The 25,789-nt window shown below is 36.2% G+C and overlaps 1 protein-coding gene and 1 long non-coding RNA gene across 4 annotated transcripts in view; one reads left to right on the top strand and one right to left on the bottom strand.

The window, feature by feature from the left end:
- Positions 1-24,374, top strand: part of LOC101744380 (lachesin) — a 29,029-nt gene extending 4,655 nt beyond the window's left edge. The window contains exons 1-12 of one of the 3 annotated variants that reach the window (XM_062669080.1): positions 8,219-8,443; positions 10,303-10,470; positions 12,051-12,202; positions 12,563-12,666; positions 13,853-14,060; positions 14,142-14,297; positions 15,190-15,318; positions 19,238-19,375; positions 20,594-20,743; positions 21,145-21,213; positions 21,864-21,947; positions 22,052-23,410. In XM_062669080.1, the coding sequence (XP_062525064.1) occupies positions 12,568-12,666; positions 13,853-14,060; positions 14,142-14,297; positions 15,190-15,318; positions 19,238-19,375; positions 20,594-20,743; positions 21,145-21,213; positions 21,864-21,947; positions 22,052-22,143 (1,125 nt within the window). In that variant the 5' untranslated portion in view covers positions 8,219-8,443; positions 10,303-10,470; positions 12,051-12,202; positions 12,563-12,567 and the 3' untranslated portion in view covers positions 22,144-23,410. Of the gene's footprint in view, positions 1-8,218; positions 8,444-10,302; positions 10,471-12,050; positions 12,203-12,562; positions 12,667-13,852; positions 14,061-14,141; positions 14,298-15,189; positions 15,319-19,237; positions 19,376-20,593; positions 20,744-21,144; positions 21,214-21,863; positions 21,948-22,051 lie in introns of those variants that run through there. The other 2 variants (XM_062669079.1, XM_038011809.2) reach the window with 2 other exon arrangements.
- LOC119628655 (uncharacterized) lies at positions 13,766-14,776 on the bottom strand. The gene is made up of 3 exons (XR_005244820.2): positions 14,630-14,776; positions 14,129-14,280; positions 13,766-14,047 (listed from the first exon to the last, which is right to left on the bottom strand). It is a non-coding gene; the product is annotated as an uncharacterized LOC119628655 (long non-coding RNA).
- Positions 24,375-25,789: the final 1,415 nt, after the last annotated feature.

The raw sequence follows: 25,789 nt of genomic DNA, 5'->3' as shown, positions 1-25,789 counted from the left end.
ATTGTGAAGCAGACTACTTGGACGAAGAGCTTAGACTCTTAAATCTGCTGTTTTACGCTTACTTTATTTTAACTGTCAAAATTAAGTAAAAATGTCGTTACAGCCTTGCTATAGTAGAACTCATTGGCAAAAAATTAAAATATACAAAAAAAAACTTCAAACGGCATGAAATAATTTAGCTATTAAAATTTTAGGAAGCAAAAGTTACAATGGATGTTTTTGCTATTGTTTACAATTCAAAACGATCAACAAATCATTTATTTACGATAAGCAAGATATACGCCAATATATAATACGTAGATAGGGACGTCATAAATCAGGAGCAAACAAAAGTTCATAACTAATTCATATCCATAGGAACTAGAGTGCAGTTTTTGCGGTCGGGCTCGCGGTCTGTCACGACCGTGTGTTCACAGATAACGCCGTCCCTCTATCTAATGAAGCCAATTTTCTTCGCCCGCCCCACCTTGCTTTCCTTTTGAATTTCTCGCGTATTTTCCTTGTCATCCATCTCCTTCCGTTTGCACATTCGCAGATTACTTTTGATTTCAAATTCCGCAACCATTGATTTGATAAACAAAATTTGTTGATCTTCAAAACAAAATTGACGTGAAATTAGGCGATGAATGCTATGTTGCTAGTTTTAATTAATTGGTTCTGTTATTCCAATTTTATTTTTAAACTTTTAGATTTACAAGATATTTATACACATACGTTATTTCTATGAAAGGAATAGTAGAATAAAACAATTCAATTCTCAGCAGATCATCATAAAAGAAGTAAAAAATAATTTAAATGCAGTTTAACAGATCTATTTATACGACTATTCAGAAAAAGTTAATTAAAATTACATATATAGTTATATAAGAACATTTTAAACTTAATTTACATGCATTTTATTTTCTTAGTGTTGTTGTTTTTTTTCAATAATTCAATTAAATGACTAATATGTCCACCATAAAATAAAGATCAATTATGATTTAAAATAATTTAAGACAATCAAACAAGTAATACAATACTATAATAATCATTGTAACAAAATTAAAATTAAAAGCGATATTTCTTTTTCGTAGAAAATTAGCTAACCTCAAAAAATCTCAAGATTATTTTCGGTCGCATCTAAGAAATAGTTTTATTTTCAGTAAACTATGTATAATAACACGATAAATCTAAAATTGTATTTCCAATTTGAAATCATGTCTGATTCACTTCGTGGCAAGAGAAAGACGCCTCAACAAATTTTATTAACTAACTTCGGCAGCTGCGCTATTCCGTATTTTTAAATAAATATAAGATTGCATTGAATTTTCTCACTTATGATAGATAGTCTTACGTGGAAAATATTTCAAGTTTTCCTTTTCAAATTATTGACTCCAATTCAATGAAATATTAATATCTTAATGAAATATTAATTTATAAGATCTCTTATAAGTTTCATACTCTTCTGCTCTTACAGTGAAAGTATATTCCTAAGAACTTCGCGAATATACACAATTTCACGATAATGTGAATCTACAAAATGTAGCAAACATTTCGTTATATTTCAGCAAGCTTAACATATTTCATGTATATTATGATAATGTTCTTCTTTAGGGTATATGTTAGATCTACTTGGGTTCCTAATAATATTTAAACTAACCAGATATTTTTAAAAAAACTTCGTAACACGGCTAGTTATAATAATGTTATTTGGATAATTGTTGAGAAAAGATAATTTCACTGGTGGTAGGTTTTTACTGGTGGTAGGACCTCTTGTGAGTCCGCACGGGTAGGTACCATCACCCCGCCTATTTGTTCCGTGAAGCAGCATTGTGTTTCGGTTTGAAGGGTGATGTAGCCGTTGTAACTATACTGAGACCTTAGAACTTATATCTCAAGGTGGGTGGCGCATTTACGTTGTAGATGTCTATGGGCTCCAGTAACCACTTAACACCAGGTGGACTGTGAGCTCGTCGTAAAAGCAATAAAAAAGAAAAATAAACTATTCGATCTAAGAAACCTACCTATAGTTTAATTTTAGTTTTGAAAGCAAAGCATTGAATGATTTCATTTACATCGTTAATAAGATACTTTTATATAAAGTCCACCGTTCAAAGAAATTCATAGAAAACAAGTAAGATTGATTTCGATAAATCACAATATTTTTAATGTGCACGACCACGACCCATTTATTATTAGATAAGTCATAGCTAATACACTGTTTTCCCAAAGTCGGAAAATATGTAGGTTAAGAACCCGTATAGAATCACAAAACATGCAGTGATCCTTAAAGAAAAATCTGTCTGAGAATAGAACATAATCATTACTATGATAACTAAAACTATGGTTCGGTGACAGCGCTGGTCGACACGGCATTCGTGTACTTAATATTTCGGTATGTGCGGAACGTCCGCCCATAATTCCATACGTCTACAACGATACAGGCACCGGTAGCATTTCACGCGACGTCCCCCGGTTTTTCGATGTGCGGTTTCCGCGCGACAATGCCATTTTATTTACGACTTTACTGCACCGTCGTATGGAGTTTAGTCACGAACGAAATCTAAGGGCTTGCGATCTTACTGGCGGTTTTAGACAGCGTCCCGAACCGCAAACAAGGATATATTCTTAACACTTAAAACTTGAAGCGGACTCAGTTGTATCAGTTGACATTTAGTTGTTTTGTGGACGTCTTCCTACCACATTTTTTAATTCAAGTGCAATTATAGAGATTTTACGTAACTATTTTGATACCAATTTGGTATTTATTTCCATAGTTTGTCTGTTAGACTTTACTTCACATTGTTCTGATGTTGAATACTTGTAGCATTTTCCAAATATTTTGTCGCTCTGCTTTGGCTTGCCTGACGAAAGTTTATGAAAGTTTATAAGTAAGCGATTAAGAATAACAAATTATCTTCTTAAATATCTTAACTTATAGTATAATTTTATACCTTATGGTATATATTATATTTATCTATGTACCAATTGACTATTTCGAATAGGAAAGTACATGTTGCGCAGTTTCTTCCAATAGACCCGAAAGAGGATAATTATTATCACTCTAAAGACTTCAATTTGTACAAAAAGTAGTAAATTTTTTTGTACAAATATGTAATGTATGTTCTTTTTTTTAATAATAATGAAAGAATAACTTCAGAATAACTCAATACAAAAGTTTCTAGACAAAAACAGTAACTCAACGCCAACAGCAAAATTAACACGGGACTTTTAACTGCCAAAAACATTTAATCAAATTGATGGGATCCATTAGAAAAACGTACATTTGTTAGCATAAAAAGCTTCATATTAGTTATTTATCTGTGAATGTGTATTTGAATTAAATGTCTCTAATAAAATACGTCATTAACCGATATCTCATTCGCTAAATGGCTCAATCAATTAATAAAAGCCAAATTGAACAATAAAATTATATTATCACTGACCCGATCACGTGATTCTATGAATTCAACTGAAACTATTTCGTTTTGTCAGCAGTCCATTAATTATTGTATAAATTTAATGAAACTTTTCATATCGGTAAAAGTCAGTAAAAATATTTATTAAATTAAATACAGTTTGTAAAATAACGTGTCCTTGAAAAGAAAAACATATTAAAATTTGCCGCTGTGGTTGGGAGAATAAGACATAATCCTTCGTAGTTTCCATATTTCAAAGCAAATTTTCTCATGACCTATGCAAGTGTAGTGTTCGCTCACGCGGCCCGCACTAACTTAAAATCATTCCAAGTTATTCAATCCCGTTTTTAAAGGATAGCCGTCGGAGCTCCGTGATTCGTCAGAAAGGTCGACCTCCATGACGACCTGGACTTAGAGTCCATCAGTAGGTATCTTTAGTCGGCGTCGATGCGCCACTTCGATAAAGCGGCACGACACGAGGACCCTCTCATCGCGGCCGCCGGCAACTACATTCCCGATCCTGCGATCAGAATGGAAAGCAGTCGACGTCGCCCCAAACACGTCATTTCGGATTCTCCCGATCCAATAACGGTGCTTTTAGGTACCTCAAGCACCGGTCATCGTTCTCGTCGAACCCGTCGCTTGCGACGAAGGGCTCGACGAGTAAATTAACCCTCAGACACAGCCCACTGAGTTTCTCGCCGGATCTTCTCAGTGGGTCGTGTTTTCGATCCGGTGGTAGATTCTGCGAAGCACGGCTCTTGCTAGGGTTCGTGTTAGCAACGTCATCAGGCTTGAGCCCCGTGAGCTCACCTACTAGTAAAGGCGACGCTGATATAGCCTTGAGAGGCTATCAGCTTAGGTAGGAATAAACTAAAGGAAATTTTCGATCGATGCAAAAATTTAAATTACAGCTTGACAAAAAACTTCTTTTTCACCACGTCGGATACTGAAACTTAAAACATCGTAGTAGGTACTTATATTGTTTTCCAAATTAATAAGAAAATTATCACATAGTAACTAGTAAATCATTCTTGCTTTTCCGCTTAAAGTATGGGATACCCGTTCATAACAAAGTTCAAATACAGACCTCATATCTTGAGGATGCGGCGGGATTCATATCGTGATGTCTAAGGTCAGCAGCAACATAACACCAAGTGGGCTACTAACAGTCTATCCACAGAGGTTCTGTACGACTCCGATTGCTTTGTTTCCGTAGAATAATTAAGTAAAACTTATAATTGTTACATTCATACGCAATCGTACGCAAACAGCTTGCATTTATTTAACTTTTCACTTTACTTGTAATTACTTTTTACAATTCCGGAGTGTAAAAAGGGTAAAAAGTAAATTTTTACAATTTCGCATATGCATATATATTATATGCGGAATTGCGGAATTGTAAAAATTGTTATTGCCCTTGTAGGCAGACGAGCGTACGGCCCACCAGATGGTGAGTAACAACCGTCGCCCATGGACTTCAGCAATGCCAGGGGCAGAGCCAAGCCGCTGCCTACCGTTAATCATAAATCGCATATAAAATCTGCATTACTGCATAGTGATATAGTGAATGTATACTGTTTCACTTTCTTTTTTTTTATTCCTACCTAAGTTGATAGCCTTGAGAGGCTATGTCAGCGTAACCGGGCGAATAGGTGGCCTCACGGGGCTCAAACCAGAAGTGTTGCTAACACTGGCCCTAGTAAGAGCAGTGCTTCGCAGAATCTACCACCGGATCGGAGACGCGATCCACTGAGAAGATCTGGCGAGAAAGTCAGGGGGCTGTGCCTATGGGTCTGTTTCACCATTAAAGAACGACTTTATAAAACTAGTAATAATCATAATAAGATCGTATTATCAAATAAAATATTTAATTCAATAAAAAAATATTAATAAGTCGTCCTTCTATTTTCTTTACATTTGGTGATTCCACGATCTTTTATTATCTCGCATTTTACTCTAATTATATCTAAGGCTCGAGAAATTCTAAAAATATTATGAAAGAAATGCAATGATTCCGTGCTTGCTATGCGCGAATTTTTTTTTTTATTGCTTAGATGATTGGACGAGCTCATAGCCCACCTGGTGTTAAATGGTTACTGGAACCCATAGACATCTACAACGTAAATGCGCCACCCACCTTGAGATCTAAGATCTCAAGTATAGTTACAACGGCTGCCCCACCCTTCAAACCGAAACGCATTACTGCTTCACGGCAGAAAGAAAGACCCGCGCGGACTCACAAGAGGTCCTACCACCAGTAATAAAATGCATAACTCAATTTTGAAAACTAGAAGTATTTAACACATGTGCCAATACTTGTGCCAATGTGCCAAACGTAACTCCAATTCAAAATAGAAACATTATTGAATAAACGATCAAAGCGTTTCAGCTGAGCGTGAGATGCCTACTCATTTACCAGTATTTCATTCGCAGAATGACTCAATTAATACAAACGGAATCGTATCGAAAGTGGTTTCGTGTCATTTAGTGATATTTATGCATGGCTTTAGTGGGCGACACGAAGTGGCACCAAGCGACACGCGCGTCGTCACACTCGCCACCGCCACGCCACGCTGTCACCAAACGCTGATTTATAGCGGCAATATAACGCCAACCTGTCCTCCAGATATTTTTATAACCTTCATATGAACTCTGTATTCTTTCGCTACATTGCTTTCTGATTCGGTTGTATTGATTTACAACGGCAGACATGTAATTTGCCGGTTTATTTCACAAACAATATATCGTTGGATCAGTTTCAAATCGTGTTATAACATGACAACATAATATTTTAAAACCGTCATTGATGCATCATTGATATACAAGATGCAGAATACGTTGAGAAAATTAGTGCATTTCATTATGTGCGTATGAATTGTTTTCTTATTTTCTTAACGCAAAATTAAATCTTCTTATCTTATAAAAGAATACGCTGCTTTAATTTAGTTACTTCTTATAATTCTAAATTTTGTGGTGGTAGGACATCTTGTGAGTCCGCACGGGTAGGTACCACCAACGCGGCCTATTTCTGCCGTGGTGCAGTAATGTTTTTCGGTTTGAAGGGTGGAAAAGCCGTTGTTACTATACTAAGACCTTAGAACTCTTATCTTAAGGTAGGTGGCGGCATTTACGTTGTGAATGTCTATGGGCTCCGGTAACTAAGTAATAAAAACATATATGAAAAACACGTGTGGTCCTCGGGGACTGCCGCGATAAAGCTAGCAGTAGCAGTAAGCATTTTTTATCAACTTATGCAATTATAATTAGCCAATAATAATTAAATATTAAAACAATAATAAATAAGACCACGCTATATTTATAAACATTAACAAAAACAAAACATTAACTGTCCCCTTCACACTCATAAGCTGGACCGCGCGAGAGAGAGATGGGTATACTTTTCATGATGCGCATGCAGTGCGACGTCACGCCGCGCGCTTATTCACAAACACTACACAAGCGCAACGTGTGAATGTGTTGAACGCGAGCTACATGGTAGGCGGAGTAGGGTGTGTTGGTTTTATTTTCGTTACGGAATTTCTTGATTCGGTCGCCGCGCTCAAAGACCGCGATAAAAGCTATGCAATAGCTTAAAAATTTAAACGTATTGAAGTAAACATGTGCCTATTTTTTTCCACTGCTCACTGTCCACATGAGCGTGTGTGCAAAGACTGAAAACACTATAATAACCCCTTATTTTGTTCTATAAACCCTAATTTAAATAACGTTGTTTTATAAAATTATAAGCTGATTTGGGATAAAAAAAATTCGATTCTAATTCTACTTAAGATTAAAAACGAAACTATAATAATATACAAATCAACAAAAGTCCGTCCGTTTTGGAAACTACACCTACATTTGTCGAATACTCGTTTGAAATAACAACATATGTTTTAATGTTCATCAAAATGTGTAGGATACATATTAATTGGAGCACCACGTAATTAACAAGGACGAGGTAGGTTAAAGTAATTAAAACGTAATTCAACACTTTACTGCCTAATTAATCGTCAGAAGAACCTCGGAAATGCTGTTGTACAAAATTTAATTTTTTTATATTTCGTAAAGTGTGTCTTTTTAATTTTGGACTGTTGAACGAAATTAGACTTAATGCAGTAACGATCAACTGACGATATTCAAACGTACTTGTAATAAATACAATTCGCGTCTCTAACGGGATTAGAGGCACACTCGTAATCTATCTTACTAACTTTGGATTAGATAACTAGAGGTAATTTGCATCGCTTGATTGTGTACTCAAATAACACAATGGAAACAGCGAAACTGAAATTACTTACGAGCTGCTGATAATGAACAGAAGGAGTAATCGAAACCCAAGGTAAATTGGCTTTATTGGCGTCTTGCGCGACGGGTTACCTTATCCCTACATAACAGCATCTGAACCACATAGTTTGATTTACTGTAGAGTTCGCTGTTTGTACACGAGTCCAATCGTCTCAGTAACACCAAATAGGGCCTCACATTTCAATTCCTCGTTCTCTGCGCACCCATTTACATGCAGGCACACATGGATTCCGGTGTAATTGTGGGATAGCTCGATAGCTCCATACGATATGTAGTGCAGCCGACGTGTTCAAGTGAATCTTGTTGCATTTTGCATAAAATCGATACTCATGAATACCTACAGCTATACTGAGCCAGAATGAGAATCGGCAGTTTGAATTTTCTACAATCGGTTTTACTCACATCTCACTTTTCGTCTATTATTGAAAAATACTCATTCTATTTCATAGATAATGTTTTACGTTACCTGTATCGTTTTGGCGTTTGTATAGCTAATGGTATCATTTTTTGAAGTAAGTCAAACGAATAAAAATATATGAATTCAAAACAATTAACTTGTTAAATTTTCAAAATCTATTCAAATGTATTATAGTAATTTAATTTATACTGAACGATAACTTTCTTTTGTTAGAAATTTCGAAGATTTCAATGAAAAATCTTAAATTTAAAGAACACCTAATAATTGTTTCATAAATATATTTGTTTTCAAATAATGAAACTAAAATGGAAAAAAGAAGGTAATTTCAAACTTTAAGCTTGGTAGATGAAAATTCAATTCTTATTGTTATCAAATAGGGTTTTTTTTTTGTCAGTAGGAAATCACCGGACTTCCGCCCTCCACTGGGGATGGAGGGCGGGGCATGTCGGAGTTGAACCGACTAAAACCTCCTGTCGCTCAACAACCAGCATCCAAACCTCGCATGAGACAGAACTCATGAAAAGGCAAAGGGGGGAAAGTGAAGCGTTTAGTGCGGAGCACATCTCTCCCATCACCCTCCCCCTCGGGACGCCGGACTGGCGGTCGTCGGCGCCACGACCACCAGTCCTCTCAGTCGGCAGGCTATCCGAAGCCCGCCTAGATGGCGCCGGTTAGAATGGTCTACCCTCGAAATACCCCGCTGGGTCAGAACCAGCGTGGGTTGAGGATAGCCGGCCTTCCATCACCCGGATGCTCTTGCATAAAACGCGTGCAAAGCAGCTTGCACGTCGTCTTCTTAGGTCCCCTTCGCCGGTCCCCAGGCCGACATGTGAGAGAGACCCGAAACACTTAGAGGGCCAGAGCTTATGCGAAATCCGCCTCCCTGGCGCCCACTCGACGGCGGCGGGCCTGCGCGTCTCGCACGCGCGCCGCCGCCTCCTTCTGCGAGATGGTGCACTCGCAGAACTGGAGCATCGCCTTCCACGACTCATCGTCACCGAGCATCGATGCCACAACACCCGGCAACGACAAGTCGTTTCCTATTTTTGCGACAAGGACACGGCGCCACCCCTCCCATGCGGGGCAGGCGACGAGCGTGTACTCCGCCGTGTCCAAGTCGCAACCACAATGATGGCACTCTGCCGTCGGCTCGGCTCCGATCCGGTGCAGGAACTCACCGAAGCAACCATGCCCAGTGAGCACCTGCGTGAGCCGGAAAGTGAGGCGTCCTCTGTCACAATTCACCCAATTCACAAGAACCGGGCGAATCGCCTCGACGGTCCTACGACCAGCCGAAGGATCGGCCAGCCGTCTGGACCATGACTCCAGCATCAAATAGGTATATTATTATTGTAATTAAGCACCGAAATATGAATTAAAAAGCAACTCTTTCGATAAGTCGATTTACAAAGAAAAAGGTAAATTAGGCAAACGCGTAGCAGCTGTCCGAGCATCGACAAGCGACAGGCGGGCAGCGAATCTAATTTTCTCGGGTTCCCAACCCGCGCCGGGAACTTTTGTCACAGCGTACAGCACCAATTAAGTAAATATGCGGTAGTGAACGCGGCGGTTTCGGGGTAGCCACCACGACCCGTCACGTGCATCCATAAACACTTACGTCATGACGACCGGCCCGTAATCATATTTCAAGTGGCCGAATAATCTGCTTGTCTCATCCAAACCAACTACATTAATACGTTAACATCGCATCACCAATAAAATCGTCAACAAATTAATAGTATCGTAATAAGTAATTATGTACAAAATTTAACCATATTATGGTAATTCGACGACTAGCAAAAATTAATGTGTTCAAATTTAGTAAAAAAGTATCTTTAGAATGTGCATGGAACTAAAGTTTCAAAAGAATAGATGCTGACTGCAATGTCCAGTCCATTGTGCGACTGTCGAATAAACGGACACTATCTAACACGCAATCAATAGTTTATCTCGCTGTAAGAACACATTTCACGGACCATCTATCTTCCACGGATATTAGAAACAACATTTTCCGATTGTTTATACGTGCTCAGTAAGCTCTTCTTTCATTAGAGACGGAGACGTCGTTCGCAGGGTGAGCCCATACCGTTATACACCAAGATTGATGGCCATGCGATGGATTTGTTCTATTCGCGTACTCATTCATCAATCATTCACGTATATTTTTCCGTGTTTCAGGTTATTCAGCCTAAAAATATTGTTACAATGAAATAACATAAGAGCTAATGCCGATGCCAATCGCATTCCTATGAAAAAACCTTGTTTAGAAGTCGTCGTGGTCTAAAGGATAAGACGTCCGGTGCATTCGTATCTAGCGATGCACCGGCGTTCGAATCCCGCAGGCGGGTACCAATTTTTCTAATGAAATAAGTACTTAACAAACATACACGATTCACTTCCATGGTGAAGGAATGTAAAATCGTGTAATAAAAATCCAACCCGCAAAAATTATAATTTGCGTAATTACTGGTGGTAGGACCTCTTGTGATTTAGAGATAGAAGAGATTCTAGTGATACTTGATACTTCGATACTTATTTCAAAATGGTTGATTGTAATTTATTGAATGCTAATAAGGAAATCTAGTTTTAAATGACACAGACAGACATTAAAAAGGTCAAACGTTTTACTGATTTATGCATTCATTCGACGTTTGCTAAAAAGAAAAGTCCAGGAGCTGTCTAAGATCTGAACAAAAGTCTAAACCATAGTTTTTGCTAAGCGCCAACACAGTTAGGTTGAAGAAATCACTTAAACATAGTGCGCGATTTTATAACACAGCCCTGAATTGTTTTTATACAGATGCCGAAAGTGCTTCTCGCCATTACATAAAGCTGTGTTAAAAATTGAACAAAGAATAAGAAAATGTTCACAGTATTGTAAATAAGTAATACTTTTATTCGAAGGCAAGCAAACATCCTATAACGTTTTCAATTTCGAAAACATACGACGTATCATTGAGTTTTTCATAAACGGCACATAACAACCCTTCGAATACGCTTTTACGACTTCTTTCGCTCATATAATAAAATTGTATTCCCGCGGTGAACTCCAGTTATATCTTATAATCGTGAAACAACGAAATTGAATCAAGCATAATGAAATCGGCCTGGCCTTTTCTTTTCTTGCTCTGGAAGTAAATAATATAATTTTAAGGTCGCCGTCTGAATAGTTAGCGAATAAATAGAAGTCCCAAAAAATGTTACCTTTAATGTTTATAAAATTTCGTATTGTATTTATTGAGTTGTACAAGTCTTGTAAGCTGAGAATACATATTGACCGTGTCATGATTGATTGGTTTTATGCTTTAAATCCATTAGTAGTAAGTTTTATATAACTAAACTTAACTTATCCTTCTTTTGCTTCTTGTAAAAATATTCAATGCAGACAGTAAATGCACAAATTAAAACACAATGTAATTAGTCTTACGTTACCTTTTGATCATTATCGTCATTATAGTCGAAGTCTGACAAGTTTTCAATCGTTAATTTGTTCTTTTCAAAATATTTGAACACATAAACTAATACAATAAGATAGTAAACTTGTTAATTTGAAGTTTCAATAAACGTTTCCTTAAACAGACTTTCTAAAAATATTAAATTTATGACATTGTTCCAAAATATGCCTTCGAACAAGCAGTTATTCATAGATGATTGAATAAAGTTTCCCTTTTGAAAGCGCCCTAGACGTCTTTCGACTGAACACAGTACAGATTTTATGTCTGGTTTGATGGATTGCTCATCTACCTGTACAAGATTTCACATGCCTCATTCACGCTGTTCGGGAAAATATATTCATACAAGACGTTGCCAAACGAAAGGATCACGCGCTTGATTCTATTATGTCTGTGATTGATTTATTGACGCCTATAAAATTACGTGGTGTGTTGTACATGAAAATGAACTAAAACGAATTTATATCACTACAGACACGCTTTCAAATAAGGAAAAAGATTGCTGATGATTATATTTGAACAAAAATACTGGGAGTAAATTCGATTCTAGATCGTATTTTTTTGGAACGAAGTTCCATACGGGACGATGCGGAGGGGTACCCTAATCGGGAAAAAACGTCCGTAACGTAAGATTTTTATTAGTAATGCACACATTTTACAACTTAACTTTGTAATAACGTACAAAAAATAACATATTTTTTTATCATTCATTGACCACGATCTCAGAGCGTTCGTTAGCGCAATACACTAACTCTTATGCAAACAACCGTGAATGAAGTGTACCACAATAAGTTCGCACGCTACCGAATGACCGGGGGTTGTTGCGAAACCTCCAGTTTTATTTTCTTTATACCTCGAATAGAACTTGTAATTAATATTTTTATAGGAACTCCGTTCCTATCCGGTGTCCCACAACACCACACATCTTTTTTTTTTCTTTTAAATGTTCTGGAAAATTACAGTTAAATTATTTCTATTTGTTTCAGAGTCCATGTTCCCTCGCTTCGTGGAACCAGTTCCTAATGTAACCGTGACTGTAGGAAGAGACGCGCTGCTCGCTTGCGTCGTGGAAGATTTGCGAGGTTATAAGGTAATAATTTGAATTATACATACCGAATGTTGCTCACATAATCAACATACCTACTTTGAGAAGCATTCCTTTCATTTTCAAGATAAATTTAAGATACACTTTAAGAGACTTATCATTCTTGTTTTTATTTCTCGAGATAGGCGGTCGAACTCACAGGATAGCTGGTAATAAGTGATTAATAGAGCCCATAAACATAGCGCCACGCAACTGTATCGTTCTTGAGGTCGCCGTCTCAATTGTTTACGTAACTACTATACTACCTATATAATACCCTTCAATTCATGTCCGCAGCAGAAATTGTTGGAAATTTAAATAGCCGATATGGCCCAGTTCGGAAAACGCCGTGCTAACAGTAAAAGTCATTACTAACATTTCTATACATAAAACTTAACGGTTTGATATTATAAGCTTTGAAAAGTACGTAAAATAACGTTATCAATCAAATACTGAGCATAATTCTATCTGCTAGCGTTGCATGGAACTTCATGCAACTCTATTGGTACGGTGCGGCACACGAGCCAAAGTTTTAACAAGCCAACTTAATATCACTTTGCTCAGACATCACGATTCTCCTGTTATTAATCATGCAGTTAACGAATACAGAGTAGTGTTGTGCTATATGCTGAAATATATTCGTGTACCAACTATTTTTTTTTTTTTTTTTTATTGCTTAGATGAGTGGACGAGCTCACAGCCCACCTGGTGTTAAGTGGTTACTGGAGCCCATAGACATCTACAACGTAAATGCGCCACCCACCTTGAGATATAAGTTCTAAGGTCTCAATTATAGTTACAACGGCTGCCCCACCCTTCAAACCGAAACGCATTACTGCTTCACGGTAGAAATAGGCAGGGTGGTGGTACCTACCCGTGCGGACTCAAAAGAGGTCCTACCACCAGTAAAACTAACCACCAACTAAAATACTAACCGATAATAAATTGTATTCTCAGTTTACATTACACGGATTACTCACGTCACTAACCTAGAGACTTCTTGTCCGAAAGGAAGCTGTGACAAGTACCTTGCATTTTCTTTGAGTTCCAGTTACCATCTGATTTCAAATAGGTCAGGTTTTGTGGCCAACATTAAAAAAAATACCAAAATTTAAATTTTATTAACGGAACATCGGGATCGCTTTGTAAGTAATACTGATAAATTTGTTAATTTAATACAAATGGTTCTTAGGTGGCATGGGTTCGCGTTGACACACAAACAATACTTAGCATCCATCACAACATAATAACGCAGAATCTTCGTATAAGTCTTTCCTATAATGACCATCGCTCGTGGTACCTACACATTAAGAACGTCCAGGAGGTTGACCGAGGCTGGTACATGTGTCAGGTAAACACCGACCCCATGCGTTCTAGAAAGGGCTACCTGCAAGTCGTCGGTAAGTAAAATCATAAATTTCAATAGAATCACTTCCAGTGTTACTAACAGCTAATGTTTTTGTACCACCTTTTCTAAACAGTCCCACCGACGATAATCGATAACATGACATCAACGGATATGGTAGTGCGCGAAGGCAGTAACGTTACGATGGTTTGTCGAGCCACAGGCTATCCGGAACCCTATGTAATGTGGCGCCGAGAAGACGGTCAAGAGTTTAACTGTAATGGAGAATCTGGTAAATATTAGACTTAGCATATTAACGACAGCGTAACAAAATTTCAATGATTACCTTATTTGCATGAAACATAAATAGTTTGAAACTTTTTTATCACAAAAAATTAACTTTTTTTATCATTAACCTATTTAAAACATTTTCTTAAACAAATCCAAAATCATCATCATCATCATCATCATCATCATCAACAGCCCATAGTCGTCCACTGCTGGACATAGGCCTCTCCCAATCTACACCACTGAGCCCGGTCTGCGGCTCTCCTCATCCACTTCTTGCCTATAATCCAAAATAGTAACCGGTTAATTATATTATTTCATTAACGCTTCAATTACCACGTATGATACGCGAGCATGACGCGGAAACTCTTGTTACGAATATTGCTAAATAGTTACTAATTAGTTGAACACCCTCAACGGAACTGCTCTAACAGCTGATTTATATTTGAGACGCATAATTGTTTCTCCAACTTGGCGAGTCCTGATTTTGATTAATCGTGATCTAACAAAAGTCAAAACGTTAGAAGTCAACGCTCGGTAAAGGGAACTTGAAACGAAGAGGACTCGAATCAATTGTTTCATACAATACGGCTAAATTGAACAATCACGGCACAGTAGAAATATTTGCTTGACAATGCCTGTAAACGACTCGAGAATAATTATTAAACCTTGCCCTCTTAGGTTTATGAAAGTACGGCGATTGTCCTAAATTATCGAGAAGAAGGAATCTTAAAGGCTGTACCTAAAATTAATTATACGTTGTTATTGTTGTAGTTCTCGGAATATTCCTTACCGCATTTCATTATGTAAATTATATCACGATATTATGTTAATGTTTTTCTAGATATACATATGAGCGGTGTTTCATGTTACATGATCAGGGTGTTTGTTTACAGTTAACGTAGTCGACGGCGAAAACTTGACTATATCCAAAGTTTCAAGACTTCACATGGGCGCATACCTTTGCATAGCTTCGAACGGCGTGCCTCCATCTATTAGTAAGCGAGTTGTCCTAATGGTTCAATGTAAGTAAAACGGCACAATGAAAACATAATCAAAATACCATATTTTTATTATTACTTATCTACTTATCTTATACCTTTAAACGGGCAATTCTTGTATATTAATAATATATATATAATTTGAATCTCGGAAACGGCTCCAACGATTTTCATAAAATTTAGTGTACAGGGGATTTCGGGGGCGATAAATCGATCTAGCTACGATTTATTTTCAGAAAATGTTGTTTTATTCGTGTTTTCAATAATCAAGTCTTCCCGACATCTATTGGCGAATAATAATACTATTTTTCTTAATTGAGGGCAACTGACCGCTTTAAAGACACATCAAGATGGCGTTATAAAAAAAAAAAACCGGTTGGTCATCATCTAGTTATTCTTAAGTATGAGTTTTCGGAGGTGACGCCATTTGGTTGTAAATCGTATTGGAGATCACCCGGGTAAATACCACCACCACATAGCCTTTTTTTGTCGTGATTCAGTCTTCCCTCTAGTTCGAGGGTTGAGATAGCCATTACACAATTCAATTAGAACTTCGGGCTTACTATGTCTATATCTTAGTTGTATGTTGTAGTATCTTTATTTTATAGTAATTACGTATAATATGGTATAATAAATATATTTAATATAGTACAATATGGTATACTCGTATAGTATTATATATTTTTTTATTTTTTTACGGGTTTAATTTTTTCTACACCTTTTAATTGCTTCATCGTGAAAGGCATTCGTGAAACCCATTAATGAGTTAAGTACGTATTTTATCAGAAAAATTGGCACCTGTCTGTGAGTTTTGAACGCTGGTTTACTAGTATCACTCAATGCCAGTACACTAGCCGTCTTATCGTTTAGGCCATGACGACTTGCTCTAGACTTGCAGTGGCTCGGTAGTCTAGCGCCGACATACATTTTAAAGTTACAAAAAATCAACCAACAATGCCTAAATGTGCTTCAAAAATGGTTACGGTATTAATAATTAATGGTCCAACATAATACATTTTCAGCCAGTGTAATCATTCTCATGCATTGGTTACTGATACCATCGACATCGTTCATGATTAACGAATGGATTAATTTAATGCCAGTATAAATTATGATAAAATTCAACACGTACATAATGTTATGCTGTGAGCGAGATACGCCGCTGCCTAGTTCTGTGGCGTTGCATGGGGTTATAAAGACGGAAATATATTTCTATAAGCTTATACTTGACTTGTGTACGTAGCACGTCGATGGAAATTGTATTTGAAACTTAACAATAACAACTATGTTCCCAAAGTCGCAGAGAGGTTAAATTTTAACTTAAGACATTTTTATAAATTCTTCGTTATCGCCGGAATTAAAAATAATATTTATATTAATATTCAATTTAAAAAAAAACATGTGATGCGTAGAGAGAAGATGCTTGTGACTACGAGATGTATGGAAATGGTAGTGAAAGGTAGAGGGGGAAGAGGTCGACCGAAGAAGGCATGGACGGAGTGTGTGAATGTGATATCAGAGAGAGAGGAGTGAGTGTTAAGACGATGGCTGATAGAAGAGAATGGAAGACAAAAATTAGCTATGGCGACCCCACCCGGTGGGATAAGGTGGAGAAAAAGAAGAAAATTATATCTTCTTTTTTTTTATTAAATTATATACTGTCAAATTTTCAGAACCTTACCACCAATATGGAATACTATTTCACACTGAGAATAATCAACAAGAAAATCAGGGCTATCTCTTTTTAAAACTAAATGTTAAATTTACAGACTATTTGAACGAGTACATAATCTAAGCCGAAAACGAAAACAATTCACAGACACCCCTACATCGCACGAGCCGTGGACTGCGCGTGTCATTTAATTTTTAATTGACAATACGTGCCGGAAAGGACGGGACGCGCGGACGTTTCTTTACTATACCAATTTTTATTAAACAATATTTACATAACCATATTATGCGTTATGAAAATGACCTACGATAGAGAGCGACTGGAACCCTTGATTTCTTTGTTAGTTACATTTGTTAGTTACATTAATTTACTATCAATTTTAGGCTACATGCTGATCCGCCTACAAAAGCAATGTCCGTGAAACATTGCCGCTGATATTTTTCGGGCAATTAACGAACAGATAAAAAACATACAAATACTTGATAGTTTGGAAACGTCGCCTTAAAAGCACATTTATTTCTGATTTTAGGATTTACTAAAAACAAAACAAGTATAACATACAAAAATCATAGGTAACGGAAATACTAATTAAAACATGAAATAAACTGCTCTGACTTGGTTACAACTTATTCAGTTTCAAATTAATCTAAATCAACAATTTATTTTTCAATAACATTAATTATTCAAGTTGAATTCACATAAAACTTTATATCAAATTATTGATGTAGGTAGGAACTTGTGACGTTGAAATTGTTAAATTAGATTCCGGAGGTTTGAAACTTCGAACCTTATTAAATAACAATCTGTTAATGTCATACCGTAGTCCCTAATGTCAGTAGATCGAGATCTAACAGGACACTTACACAAATATATTATTTATTGGGTCATGATAAATAAATCAGGACTTTCATCTAAATCATTCAAATAAGTAACTCAATTTATGAACAGACTTGAGAACTATACGTATAACAAGTCGTAATAGGTTGACTGACATCTATGACAGTCAAAGCTGTTTTTTAGTTCGATAGCTTTTTTTCTTATTAGTTGTTAATACTAAACTTTCTTAGCTATAAATTAAACTGCTTTACTTCCTTCGATACTGAAGAGGGGGGTTCGAGCTGACGCCCTACATAGTCCTGATTAGTTAGTCTTATTTATCGATTACCGCAACCCATGGATAATACGAACTGAACGCCACCACTCACCTTGAAACTTGAGCTCGATTGAATCGAATCTCAAACTTCAAAGCTGTAATAAGCAGGATATTGGTGCCTGGTTAAATATACATGCGGACTGCTTGAACACTTCATAAATTCTGCGTGTTTGAATTGAGATGTACAGAACCATTATTGACAACGATTTCCTAAAAAAAAAAAACATTCTCATCACAAAGACTTAATTACGATTTAATATTGTTAACGTACCAAATTTGGCGTTTACAGCGATTATTTTCCTCTTTTCCATTCCAAGTAGGGAGTCGACTCTGATAAATATTATTTTTCTCCGGTAGGTACCGTTAACGAGTATTTACGAGGACAAGAGCGCCTCTACCTGACGAAGGCTCCATCCACCGAATCGACCGTAATTGCGGCCAATTAGACCATTATGCTGACGTGAATACGGCACGGACGCGATAATGGCGATACTATCTGTTCACCCGCTTCACCCGGCTCCCGCCACCCGCCTGTCTTCGTCTAGAAGCCGAATGCGACGGCTCCTAATTCGCATTCCGTATCTCAGCGACTTCACAGTCCTCTCCATTTCTTAGAAGATACGTGAAAAGCTCACGTAACTTTCACTCGATTAAGCAACCCGACTTCCTTATAAATTTTACTGCCAGTTTTCATTGTACTTTTGCTAGCTGGAAACAAATCTTTATGACAGTGTTATTCTCGATTCGCGTCTCTGTTATTTTACTCATGCATAACCAACCCTTTCATACTTAATATACGAAGTACGAAATTTCAAATAAGTAACGTCATATATTTCATAACAAAGATGTAGACGTGATGCTATTCTTTCAATAACAATATTGATAAAATATTCCAATCACAATTTAAATTCATAACCAGAGAAAACGCAAAATCAATTTATATTGTGTGAACATCAGAACTTAATGAAACATAAGATTTTTTTATTGCTTAGATAAGTGGACGCACACACGGCCCATCTGGAGTTAGTGATTACCCAATTTGAAATATGGGCACTAAGTCTCAGTTTTACAGTTTTAAGTACTTTTTCATTAAATTTTATAGAGCATTTTTGTCACAGTTCCACCAATGCTGTCAATCCCGAATCAACTGGAAGCAGCGTATATCGGCCAAGATGTAACACTTGAGTGCCACACTGAAGCATATCCGTCGTCTATAAATTACTGGACAACAGACCGGGGAGATATGATCATTTCAGGTACGAATTTTTTAATGAACTCAATTCGCGGCGCAATTCGCTATTATCACTACTACTCAAATTCTAGACAAGTTCTGAAATAAACATTTTCATTGTGAGCTGTAAACAAATTGTACTATTGTATTTGATTGTTAATAAATATTTCGGTCCCATTTTGTAAAATCATAAACCAAGAATATGCCATTTTTGAGGTGTGATTTATACGAAGAACACAAATTTAAAGCGCATTAGAACTAATAACAATCAGCATGCTTAATTATGGATGCGTAACAAGGTTCTTAGAGAAGTTATTTCACAAACGATATAAAACGTATAAAATGATTTTTAACTAGTGGTAGGACCACTTGTGAGTCCGCGCGGATAGGTACCACCGCCCTGCCTATTTCTGCCGTGAACCAGTAATGCATTTCGGTTTGAAGGGTGGGGCAGCCGTTGTAACTATACTGAGACTTTAGAACTTGTATCTCAAGGTGGGTGGCGCGTCTACGTTGTAGATGTTTATGGGCTCCAGTAACCACTTAACACCAGGTTGGCTGTGAACTCGTCTACCCATCTAAGCAATAAAAAAAATATAAAAAAAATCGGTGTGATACAATTACAAGAGCGCATAAGTGAACGCGACCTTTGGCTTATCATTCCTTTGTTCCGAAACGCACGCCCTCATCATGCGAGATATAAATCGAGAGATTTGTTTTTGACTTTTCTTTTGTCCTCGAAACATCCTATTCATCACAAATAGATCACAAGATTATACTACTACATATTTGTAATTCTTCAAGAAATAGCTATGTCATAAATAAATCAAATGCTACGAATATTTGTATCATAAATTTCTTAAAGTTTCTTTATTGAAAAACTACTACTACCGTTACTTTTGTTTTCAGCGATAAGTAATTTAGTAGATTTACAACAAAAAAATTAACCTTTTGTTTACCTGGAACTAACAATAAATTGTTTATTTCAGCATAAGAAAAATTGTCTAGTACAGTTATCAATGTATAATAATTACTTCACTGAACTAAAATATTGTAAAATCATCAATCTGTTTATGTACATCTGATTAAAATTAAAATATAACAAAATTCATGATTTCATCCGAAACTACATATAAAGCAAGTTGAGTTTTGTGAATGTGTATTATTATTATTATATGAATTCATGAGTTTTATAAATGTGTATTATTATTACTAATGTACGAATTCATGTAATTGTTTACAGGCAATAAATATGTAACATCGTTAAGCGACGACGGATACAGTCGGAAAATGAAATTGACAATACGGAAAGTATCTCCGAGAGATTTTTCTTCCTATCGCTGCGTTGCTAAGAATTCTCTTGGAGAGACAGACGGTCTCATTCGACTTGACGGTACCTATACATTTACAATAATACACTTACTTATACCTTCTTTAATTCAATACAATAATGTTTTATTTTGTTGTATTATTAGAGACCTTGGACATTCTCTGATAAATAGATTTACTTACTTTATTCTGTTGATTGCTTATTTATACATTCTTAGAACATTTGTGTCTATCATGATGTCTACCAACGAATATTTTTGTAAGCCCCAACGGGGAAGTACCACAGTCTTGTCTATTTCTGCCGTGGATCAGCCTTGTGTTCCGGATTAAAGGGCGGGACCGCCCTTTTAAGTACAACTGAGATTCCGCTCTTATGTTTCGTTCGTGAGTTTGTTTGCCGATCTATTAAAATAGCAAGCAACAAAATCAAAGGATTTTAAGAAAATCAACTATTATTTTTTGTAGAAATCTCTGCTCCTTCAACAACTAGTACAACGAGTAACTACGTTCCAACACTTCCTCCGAGAAAAAAAGGTAGTCATTTTAGTTTAGTAGATATAACATGTTTTCATTTTAAGAACTTAAGCATCCCTAATATATTTAATTGTTCATAATCACATAATTACATATATTTTATAATAAAGTCCGGATATTGATAACTTCATATATAACTACTTTAATTTTAGAGGCCAAATATTCTTACTAATTGTACCCTGTCGTAGTTTCGCATCGGGAAATTCAGTAAATCGAATCAGTTTTGGCACCTATCTGAAGTTGTTTTATAAATTCAATAGCAGGCAACTGAAAGTTCCGTAAAGCCCGCCACGTGCCTTTTATACATTCATCGTGCTCTCCTAGAGGCAGCCTCACTGAAAAGGTCGATGGTGGATTTTGTATTTATTGGTTTTGCCGCCGCGACCCAATGCTTCCGTACAATTGGGTCGTTAGTAATATTATTGTGGAAAAACGATTTTGTTTTCGCTTTGACTTCGAATATACCTCCTTATTGTTATAGATTTGGGATTTCTTTATATTCTTTATGGGGCCATATGTTTCGATCACACTTGAAAGCCCACTTTCGTGGGCCCTTAGCGGGATGTAAGATTTTTTATGACGCAATCATTTTCCGCGCCGCTTTTCTTACAACGAAGACATTTTTATCTTATGCTCCTTGTTTTCATCAGGTAAACATAAAAATCGATGGCGAGACAGCTCTGCCGAGAATAGAGTAATCGGGGATTATGAGGTGGAAGAATGGAAAGATGTCGGTGAGTCTGTAATAGCAATCACTACTAATATCCCTGAATAAATGAATGTTTATCGTTCACGAACTAATCGATAACGAAAAGAATAATCTTTTGTTAATGTTTAGATTACGAGTCGACGCAATCTTCCGGTACAAATAGCTCACAAGGAATTTTATTTTTTACCGTTTTGTTTAGTTTTTTTGTGTTATGCAGCTGACATGAACTTACGGATCTCGTTATAGTGCCAAGAAACATCGTACTATAAGACGATGAATAATTGTCGTGATAACATATTTAATAGACGTATCGAGTACTTAGAAAACAATGTAGGATAAAAATTGTGATGTAGATTTAAATTTTATTGATGTTTTTCATGTCATATCACCCAAAAACCAATTTCATTTTTGTTTGGAAAAATCCAAAAACAATTGTAGTGTTGATTATTACTGTGTATGAAATGTTGTTGTATATAATATTTTAAGTGAAGACTGATAGTTTTGTATGATCAATGTGCCATTCTGAGACATATGTATTCCTACATGCATCTATAATAATCATGTGAAATGTTACTGCAAGCACTAGTGCTAAAAAAAATTCACTGTAATTTGATATAAAATCCCTTGGATATACTATCAAAATTGAAATTCAAATACGTAATTATTTTTAAAAACGTAAGTCTTAAATTATTATTATATAAAAAAATAAGAAAATGATTAGTATGGCTTCTCAAAATTTCTTAAGGACTTGTGATCTAAAAACAAGATATTCCTCGAATTGATTCCGAAAATTAATAGAAAAGTAACACTATCGCTATTGCCATTTCGCAACAATTACACAACCCTCTGTTCGATCACAACAGAAACCATTTCGATGCCTCCAATGAACACTACTCTAACTCCAAATTCGTTTACAGGAGGAGAGTTTAAACGAAAAAAGTTGATAAATATATCTGCAATAATAAAGATTTTATGGTTTTTTCTTGTGTAACTAGCTGAATTACTCTTGCTTCAAACCTCATTAATAATGAATTTGTAATACTTTTAAAATAGTGAAGCGATTTGCGTGAAAAACAAAAATTTCAAAATTTTGAGTTAGAGACTACTCTAACTCAAAATTTTGAAATTTTCATTGGAGGCATCGATTTTCTAGTTCATACTTTCATCAATAATTGATCGAAAATGCAAATAAAGTATAAATTCCTTCCGTTATAGAATACGAAAACTCTAGAATTTTTGTGACTACAAAAATACAAAAAGAAAGAAATAGTTACGAATCAAAGGTATCAAGGTATCAAAAGGTAATTCTAAAGAAAAACGACATGACGTATCTACATACAAAAATAAACCTCGTAACATGTTTTAAATATATATAACTTAGTTATAATAACTGATTTGATTAGTTTTTCTGTTCGTCTTTGGAATATTTGCATTTTTAAAATTGCTACATTAATGTGTTCTTCTTACTAGCTCAGCAAAGCAACATGTTTCCTGAATATAATTCCATAAAGTTACGTGACATAGGCAATGGCAATGGACTATACTTTTATCAATATATATTACCATATATACATATATGTTTGTCACACTTATTAGACCGCGGTATGCAAAGCAGGCAGCCAAACGCCAATATCGCCTCGTTTTTTTTTTCTTTTTATGATCCTTAATTTATTGTAGTGACATGTTGAGTTTACTGATACAACATTAAAATAAGGAAAAAAATGTGTAAATATTATATATAAATACTGTTAAGACATCTTGTAAGTTTGTTTTTGTAAGTATATAGGTAGAATCGCACTGATTGCGAGGTCAAATAAAATGTAAATGTATTGTTTTTATGTTGTTAATTAAAGAGCAAGCTTGAATTGAACATTCAAGACAAATATTCATTTGTTGTTGAAAGACAGTTAAACCTGTAATAAAGTGAAAAATTGTTAGTATGTGCTATGTATTAGATACTTTTAATCGAATTGTTGTTCAGGTATTTTGTGATTTATCATAGATGTTTAAATTCAATAATGATATTTATGATATGAAATTCAATAGACGCTAACGCCTGAAAAATAACGTTTTATAAGTAGAGTTACTTAACAGATTTGATCAAGACCGTGGTAAAAAAGGAATGCCCGCAATGATTACTACTACTGACTTACTTTTTTTCTGTCATGAATCAGCCCCATGAGCTCCGATTATTTGTCCAATGAAAGCGGCGATGTTCCTATTCCAGTAGTTATTGGCTGCGGTAGCATTATATAGGCTAAAAATTCATGTTTGTATGAACTTTTGTTTTTATTTATTTATTTATTTATTATATTTGTTTATTTATTAATGTAATATACCTACTGATGCAACCAGATTAAGAGCTGTAATTATATGAAACAATATTATAGTATATATCGTTGCTACTAGAAGTTGATGATGTAAATTATGAAATAAATGAATTTTCATTAAAGACGACTGACTTATTTTAAGTGAACGTAAACATTGCGTCTCTGCGTAGTTGTGGTGCTGATGACCACAGATCGAAAATCTAATGGTGGCAGGGCGGTGGTCTCTACCCAAACCCGCTCCGTGCAAACCCCCTATCCTCCTCACCTGCTACGGTTGAAGTCTATTTTGTTCGAAGTCCTGACTTACATCCCATTGAATAGACTGAAGCTCATGCACAATGGGTTATATATATAATACTTAACATCTATCACGATATTTACAGGGTTTTTGAAAGTCACGTGCAAGTAATGTGTACTGTCTATGTTAAGATTTTTTACACTGTTGTTTAATACTAGGATGACAATGGCGTTCAGACCGCTCACTCTCCTGCTATCGTACGATACTAATGAAACACATGATAAACTTTCCACAATAAAATTTTTTTGAACTAAGAACATACTCTGGGATTATATTATAGTTATAGCTACCAATGTTTCATTAGTCAATTAAAACTGCGGTTTTTTTTTCAGCTTAGTTGTGTGGACGAGCTCACAGCCCACCTGGTGTTAAGTGGTTACTGGAGCCCATAGACATCTACAACGTAAATGCGCCACACCCCTGAGATATAGTTCTAAGGTCTCAGTATAGTCACAACGGCTGCCCCACCCTTCAAACCGAAACGCATTACTGCTTCACGGCAGAAATAGGCGGGGCGGTGGTACCTACCCGTGCGGACTCACAAGAGGTCCTACCACCAGTAATTACGCAAATTATAATTTTGCGGGTTTGATTTTTATTGCACGATGTTATTCCTACACCGTGGAAGTCAATCCTGAACATTTGTTAAGTACGTATTTCATAAGAAAAATTGGTACCCGCCTGCGGGATTCGAACACCGGTGCATTACTCGATACGAATGCACCGAACGTCTTATCCTTTAGGCCACGACGACTTCAAAAGTTATAAGACGAAAAAGGTTTGTTTTATAAACAACAATTTCACCGATCGAAATTAAATTACGTACACCTGAACAAAATAGCCACAATCAATTTCCTATTAGAGTTTGAAGTTTGATTGAAACCAAAACGCTTAACAACTACAAGTTTGTTTGTGCTGTAAACACGTCCCATTTAGTTCTAAATAGATGACATGAATTACAAAGCTTCATTGTTCGCGAAATTATATCACGCTCGCCCTAGCTTATTTTGCATAAAATAATGGACGGAAGTCGGACCTGTCCTACCTAGACACTAATTCACTTAGTTCCAGGATACAGGAGTCGCTGACGAGTAAGTAACTTCACTAGTTTTTAAGCATGATTGGCACGCATACTGAGCGCTTGTGAAAATAAAATAGGAGCGTCAGTCATGCAGCATCTCCAGTCGTCAGGTTTGAGCCCCGTGAGCTCACCTACTAGTTAAGGTTACGCTGATATAG

Source organism: Bombyx mori, chromosome 6 (genome assembly GCF_030269925.1).
Source record: "Bombyx mori chromosome 6, ASM3026992v2".
Taxonomy (NCBI): Eukaryota; Metazoa; Arthropoda; class Insecta; order Lepidoptera; family Bombycidae; genus Bombyx; species Bombyx mori.
This window is presented reverse-complemented; position numbering and strand designations above follow the sequence as displayed.